The 7,544-nt window shown below is 32.8% G+C and overlaps 1 protein-coding gene across 1 annotated transcript; it reads left to right on the top strand.

The window, feature by feature from the left end:
* The first annotated feature begins 1 nt into the window (after nt 1).
* On the top strand, nt 2-2,253 carry LOC132039203 (putative leucine-rich repeat receptor-like serine/threonine-protein kinase At2g24130). The gene is made up of 2 exons (XM_059429739.1): nt 2-1,391; nt 1,743-2,253. The coding sequence occupies exons 1-2, from the start codon at nt 2-4 to the stop codon at nt 2,138-2,140; spliced, it is 1,788 nt and encodes a 595-aa protein (XP_059285722.1). The 3' UTR covers nt 2,141-2,253.
* The last annotated feature ends 5,291 nt before the right edge of the window (nt 2,254-7,544 follow it).

The raw sequence follows: 7,544 nt of genomic DNA, 5'->3' as shown, positions 1-7,544 counted from the left end.
CATGCTATCTGGATTGATCCCCGATACTTTTGCTAATCTTCCACAACTGAGAAGACTTTTGTTGCACGACAATCAGCTCTCTGGAATGATACCCCCGAACCTAGGAGAATGTGTTAACTTGGAAATACTTGATATTTCTAACAACAGAATCTCGGGCACGATTCCAAGTGAAGTTGCTGGATTAAGTAGCTTGAAGCTGTATCTTAACTTGTCTAGTAATCACTTACACGGTCCTATTCCCTTAGAGCTTAGCAAAATGGATATGGTGCTGGCAATTGATTTGTCGTCAAATAATCTCTCAGCTAATGTCCCGTCGCAGCTTGGAAGCTGCATTGCTCTCGAATACTTGAATCTATCGCGTAATGCTTTAGAAGGACCTATTCCATCGTCGATAGGGAGATTGCCTTACCTTAAGGAAATTGACGTTTCGTTCAATGTATTGAGTGGAGAGATACCGGAAACATTTCAAGCATCGTCTACTTTGCAAAAGGTCAATTTTTCCTACAACCATTTCTCGGGAAACGTGACCGATACTGGTGCATTTACATCACAAACCATTAGCTCCTTCTTGGGAAATTTTCAACTTTGTGGCTCAGTACAAGGCATGAAAAGTTGCCACAAAAAGAGAGGTCGTGGTCATTTTATAATCACAATCCTCCTTTCATTGCTTATAACTCCCATTTTTTGTGTAGTTGGGTACCCTCTCGTACTAAGGTCCCAATTCAGGGCAGGTTTTAATAGTAAGGTAACCGAAGATACGGAACAAGGTGGTGGAAGGAAAGAGCAAAAGTACCGGAGAATTTCACATATGCAGCTGATTGAAGCGACAAGAGGTTTTAGCAGCTCGAACGTAATAGGAGAAGGACGATATGGGCGGGTTTATAAGGGAGTGCTAAAAAACAACATGAGCATAGCTGTTAAAGTAATTGATACAAAAGGAGGTGGAGAGATTTCAGGGAGCTTTAAAAGGGAATGTCAAATCTTGAAAAGGACTAGGCACAGGAATTTGATTAGGATCATAACGACGTGTAGCAAGCCAGATTTTAAAGCTCTTGTCTTCCCATTGATGCCAAACGGAAGCTTAGAAAACCATCTGTACCCGAGCCACGGGCTCGGGCATCAGCTGGACTTGGCTCAATTGGTTAGCATTTGTAGTGACGTGGCAGAGGGGTTGGCCTATTTACACCATTATTCGCCCGTTAAAGTCGTGCATTGTGACCTAAAGCCAAGCAACATTCTTCTTGATTTTAACATGACAGCTTTGGTCACAGATTTTGGAATTTCAAGATTAGTAAAAGCTGTTGAGGAAAATACTAATCCCGTCGATGAATCGGTTTCTTACAACTCCACAGATGGATTACTTTGTGGATCAATTGGTTACATTGCTCCTGGTTAGTATAATGAATTAATGATATATCTTTGGTAACTATTTCCTTTGTTTCAATTTGTTTGTCTTACTTTCTCTTTTAGTCGGTTTAAAAAAGAATGACACATTCTATATTTGGCAACTCTTTAATTTCAACATTCCATATGACATGTTTAAGACCACAAGATTAAAGAGCATTCTGGTACATTATATATATTTTTAGTTTAAGACTTCAAGATTCCAAAGTCTTTTTTACTTTCTTAAATTATGTTCCCAATCAAATAAATAGAAACGGAGGGAGTAATATTTGTGTCCATTTGATTATTGAATTTCAATCACATGCCTAATTTTCTTTTCTTTGCTTTGTCAATTGCAGAATATGGAATGGGAAGGATGGCTTCAACAAAAGGAGATGTATTTAGCTTTGGAGTTCTTTTACTTGAGATTGTGACAGGGAAACGTCCCACCGACATTCTTTTTCAACAAGGCTCGAGCTTGCACGAATGGGTGAAGAGTCAGTATCCACATAAACTCGAGCCTATGATCGAAGAAACGCTACGAAGATGTGCAACTTGTACCGCAGTTCCATCTGACCATAGCAATATATGGCACGATATCGTGTTGGAGCTGACAGAACTTGGCCTAATGTGCACTCAGTACAATCCTTCAACTAGGCCAACAATGTTGGATGTTGCACTTGAATTTGGCAGGCTAAAACAGTTTCTTTCAAGTCCTTCTAACATTGTTGCTGAAGATGTCACAACAAAATGTTAACATTTTTTTATCTCACAAACATCAGCAGAGAAACTCTGCCACTGTACCTTTTAACTTTATTCATTGTACTTCTATGTTCTTTTTTCCTCTTTTATTTATCCCTTCTTGGGTTACAGCCCTTCCCCGGACTCTGCGTGAATGCGTTCTTTTAAAGAAACCTTTTTGTTTGTTCAATTCAGATCCATTTTTTTAACTCTGATCCTGAAAAAATCTTCAGGTGAGCTACATAAGAATTCTTTTTGTTTAAAGTATTAGTAATCTTTTGTTATCCCATGGAATTTACTGCAATATATGTCATGATCCAGCCCATGATACGTAGTGTCCACTTTGGCCCAGTAGACCTCACATATTTGTCCTTCGGGCTACACCATTATCGAGCCCAAAAGCGTGCATATCATGTGAACTTGTGATATGCCTTATAAAGTTCTTCATTTTCCTCTTTTATTCCGATGTATGAGTCGCCTAAGGTCATATCATGTGCACCCCTTCTTTGGAAGCTTACCAACCTAATAGCTTGCTTTTGAGAGATCCGGAAAAATAGAACATGCTCTACCCCTTCGATTGCTTTCATTTTTGGCCCCCATCAGGCTTCATCTTCTTCTTTTTGACGTGACATTATCCTTTTACGGCTCTCTTCTAACAAGAAGATACTTTAATGCAATTTTGGACATGCAACCAACCAAGTGTAGCCTTTTTGGTGTAAAGAAAGATACGCACAAGTGTTTAAAGTGCTCCTTAATTCCATTAAGTTCTTTGCAATTTAATTAGCATAACATTATTTTAATAGTAAAAAAAATCCCCCCTAACATAATATTGTTGGTGTTATCTGATAAATCATGTTTTGCATAGTCAAAATGCACTTATAGGATCTTTTCAGCCTACCATTAATGTTAAATGTTAGAATTTTATAGCTATTCCCGTAAGTGGAAAGTTGGTATTTTACCAAACTCACTAAATAAAAAATAATCAATGAAGTTCACCAATAACTTGTATGATTGCAAAACCAAGAGTATTGGCATTAGCAGTTCAGCAATGAAGATTGCACCCTTAAATTAATTTTTGTCATCCTACTCTCCAAAAGATATTAAAGATTAAAATAAAACGTCCATCAGAGGTAGACCCAAGAATTGAAGGTCACGGGTATCACTGGCTCTAATTTTATAGATTTACTAATTTCTCGACACGTGCGTTACACGTGTATGACCAAGTTATGTATACATATATTTGTAAAATAATAATGATATTATGAAATAAAAGTTTAGAATAAATAATTAATAAGAAAGAATAAAGTATAAGTTTCTGTATGCTCAAAATTTAGCAGACAAAATCTGAGTCAGTACTTAATGGAGCAAGAGGTTAAAAACACCAAAAGGATATCCAAAGTTTTACCTTTCTAACCGTCTTTCGAGAATTAAAAAGGAGATATCATATATATATATATAAGCGCCATAGCGTTCGTGACGCGCACGCCTCAAAAGTTTAGAAAGACATTTATCTTTTTTGTCATTTTTTTGCTTTTTACTATATTTTTAAAATTAACATATTAAATTTACATCCTTTCATAACTAATGAACCGTTGCCTTAACTTTCATAATGGAAAGGCATATAATGAAAACTGAAGATTTCCGTTTGAAACTAATTGTGCTCACCAAAATTTAACAGTGCCCCGAACGTCACTTTCCCTCGCCAAAATAGAATGGACACTTCGAGGTTTTAATCCAAACATCCCATGATTTGTTTACTCCGCTTAGTTTGACCCTTCATTACCCCATGAACTCTCCCCTTCTCAACATGATTTACGCTTTTTTATTGTTCCATTTTCATTCTTTGTTTTTGTATATTACTTGGTTCTGAAATTATTCATGTGATACTGAATATTTTTCCACCAAGTTAAGTACTTTTACCTTTTAAAATTTTGAGATAATTTACAGGGTTCAACTTCAGATTTTGGATACCCAAGGTAAACGCACAAATAACCCTTCTACTTTTAGTCTTAGTCCAATGATTTGACGTTCATTATCATGTTGTAGGCTTTAGCGAAAATATTATCTAGAATTCAGTTTATGAACGAGTAACTTTCTCTTGCAAACCGAAAGTATTTTCTGAAGGTTCAACTTCAAATTTTGGATCCCCAAGATAAATGCACAATGATCATTTCTACTTCTAATGTTACTTCAATGATTTGGCGTTCATTTTTATGTTGTAGGCTTTAAAAAAAAGGTCATCTAGACTTCAGTTTATCAACAAGTAACTTTCTCTTGCAAACAGAAAAGTCTTCTGTGAAGGTTTAACTTCATATTTCTATTACCCTAGGCAAATGCAGAAAGATCCTCTCTACTTTTAGTCTTAGTCCAATGATTTCATTTCCATGTTGTAGGCTTTAGCGAAAAGTTTATCTAGAATTGAGTTTATCAACGAGTAACTTTCTCTTGCAAACTAAAATGCAGTTCGTGAAGACCATAGACTACGGAGAGGCTGGAGGTCATCCATCTTAAAAGTTGAGCCAAGAAATACACATATTCAATTAGCCAGTTAAAAGGTAATTAACGAGGCATTAATCTATATATGCACTGAAAGTTTGTCGATGTTTCTAAGTTGACATGTAATGTGATAATTCAAGAAAATAGCATGCTACAGCAGGCTATATGATATTTATAGAGCAATTTTTTTACACTATATGATCACGTCAATTTAAAAATCTATTAAAAGAAGCTGAAACATCACTTATTACATCACTAACTTCAATAATATTGTGATTTAGAGCAAAAAAATCATTTGTTGAGAATTATTTGAATTATTAGTTCTTTTTAGATGGTAAGTTTGGTGATTATTTCAACCACCAACAATGTTGTAGTTTGTTTGGTAATTTGAGGTGTTAAGATTTTTGCTTGTGTTGGTAGATGATTAAAAACTCATCCATTATTTTAAAACGGATTCAATGTATGAATTTAGACGAGAACTCGTATCCTTTATTTTTAAAAAGGATTTAGTGTAGGAATCTAAAAGAATACATATATTCTCGCATCTTAGTCTGAGAGAAAAAGAAAATAAAATTGTTAGATTAGATGGTAATTATTTTCTTATTTTTAGGTTTTAAAGGAAATTAATTTTTGTTCCTTCTCTTCTCAATTCAATTTGTTAACTAATGCTTTTATAATTTTAAAAAGTTCTATAGCATGTGATCAATTGTTAGATAATAATCATTCTTTTTTACTTTTAGAATTTTAATGATACTATTACTTTTTGTTGATGTGCTTAACTTAAATTTATTATTTACTGTCATTTTATAATTTTCAAATGTTATGCGGACACTTACGAATTTTTCCTCCTTTAATTTATGTCATCATATCTAAGGTAATAATAACATTCTTTTATAAAAACATGCTTTGGATGGGCTACAACCGATAATACTTTAATTTTTTTCTATGTAATAAGTAATTTTGATTTTTTAATTGTTAATAGTTCTTGGAATTTATTAATAGATAAAACTTAAATATACTTCATTGATAATGTATAATAAATTGATAATGTATAATAAACTATATTCCCTACGTTTCAATTTATGTGAACTCATTTGACTAGGTACGAAATTTAAGAAAGAAGAGAAGACTTTTACACTTGTGGTGTTAAATGAGTCATATATATTTGGTGTGGCTATAAATAATTGTATAAAAGTATATTGTTTCTAAACATATAAAGGGATCATTTCTTTTGGTACGGACTAATAAAGAAATAGGTTTACATAAATCGAAATGGACATCGTACACATTATACAAAAGTATTCAAATAATATGAATTTACTCAAAAAATATAAAGGTATCCAACCAAATGAGCAATTGTTTATTTGGTGTTTTCTTATTTTTGAGGAATGTTATTTGATTGCAGAAAAGCTTTGGCAAGATTTGTTGGCCCCCACATAATTCAAGATAAATTTAAGCTGAGAAGTTAACATTTTCCTTGGTATTATTTCTATATTCAAATAACTTCGAGGAGTTTTCGGTATCAAAATCACATATTCTTTTTGTTAACCATATTACCATGTCTCATGAAAGTGTTTGTATGAGAGATGCATGTATCAACTGCAAGCTTTAATTATGTTATTTATTCTCAGGCCATTTTCTTTTATTCAATATTTAAGAGGGCAAGAGATTTTATTCCTGCCTAGAATAATAGTTCTTTCCTAAACTTATAAATTGAAAATTTAGGCCTCCAATAGTGCAAAATGAGTAACTCCATAAATCCTTAAGATGGTGGTTTTTACTCATAGTCTTGTCTCTTTTTCTATCAGAATTATAATAATATTGAAGATGCATTTTCTAAATTAAAGATAGAGCTCTGTTTTAGAAGAGTAAATCACGAATATTTACTATATGCAATCTATTTGTTTTCTTTTTCTTAGTACTCTGCCTTCCTTTTTTTTTTTCCCTTCATTTTTAATTTTGTTATTAGCCAAAGAACTGAACTAATGCTACGATTACGGGAAGGGTGAAGATTCTCGAAAGAAGATTGTGCCTAACAATTTCCTTGCAAGATAATTATTAACTTAGTTTTAGTCAAAGTTCTTCTAAATCGTTTATGGTGTGCCTTATTTAAACTAAGATTAATTTTAATGGATAATAATTCAGAAAACTTTAACACCATGAACTTGAAAAAATAATTGGTATATTGTATGCATATCAACAATTCTATACTTTTCGTGTACAAAAAGATAACGAAAACGATGATTAATTATTTCATGAAATATCAATCAGCATTGAGAAGATAATTATATTACTAAATAAATGTGGCGCTTGTAAAAAGATATGTAAATGGTAAAATTGATCGAACATCAAGACTTTTTAATTATTCATTATATATTAACAGTTCTTACATATTAATAGTTCTTAAAATATGTAATAATGCCAATCATTCAAATTTTGTTGAAATATTCTTAATATCTTTTGTTTTACCGAAATTTATCTTAAGCTTATTAAGGTTACTTATGACCGCGCGAAGCGCGGGTAGATCACCTAGTTTAACTATAATTCCTTTATCATATAGTATCTAACTATAATTCTTCCCTTTACACAAATTACAGTCCCCATCTTTTTCACTTTTAATTGTGCTTCTTCTCTTGTGTAGTCCACTAAACTATACACTGTATAGTATTTGTTTCATTATGAAAGAAGGAAGATATCGAGACATGTAAGAAACAGTGTAATAAAGAAAGCTTGTGTGTAGAAACTTATATTTTATCAAATTTTCATCCTATTAAGGAATCTATTATTTATGAAAAAATAAGTAGAGTTAAGAAAGTAGAATTCACGTCTTTGATTGCTACTTTCTCCTTAATTCATTATTTTGACTTTGATGTTTGTGATTGTGATCGTACAAATCTTCTCGCGCTACTTGCCTCTAAATGCTC

The sequence above is a fragment of the Lycium ferocissimum genome, chromosome 12, assembly GCF_029784015.1.
Source record: "Lycium ferocissimum isolate CSIRO_LF1 chromosome 12, AGI_CSIRO_Lferr_CH_V1, whole genome shotgun sequence".
Lineage (NCBI taxonomy): Eukaryota > Viridiplantae > Streptophyta > Magnoliopsida > Solanales > Solanaceae > Lycium > Lycium ferocissimum.
This window is presented reverse-complemented; position numbering and strand designations above follow the sequence as displayed.

Bases quoted from the DNA above. Each gene is read 5' to 3' on its own strand.
- LOC132039203 (XM_059429739.1), top strand. From the start codon at position 2: ATGCTATCTGGATTGATCCCCGATACTTTTGCTAATCTTCCACAACTG. The intron at 1,392-1,742 runs GTTAGTATAATG...TGTCAATTGCAG, and splicing joins AATTGGTTACATTGCTCCTG to AATATGGAATGGGAAGGATG.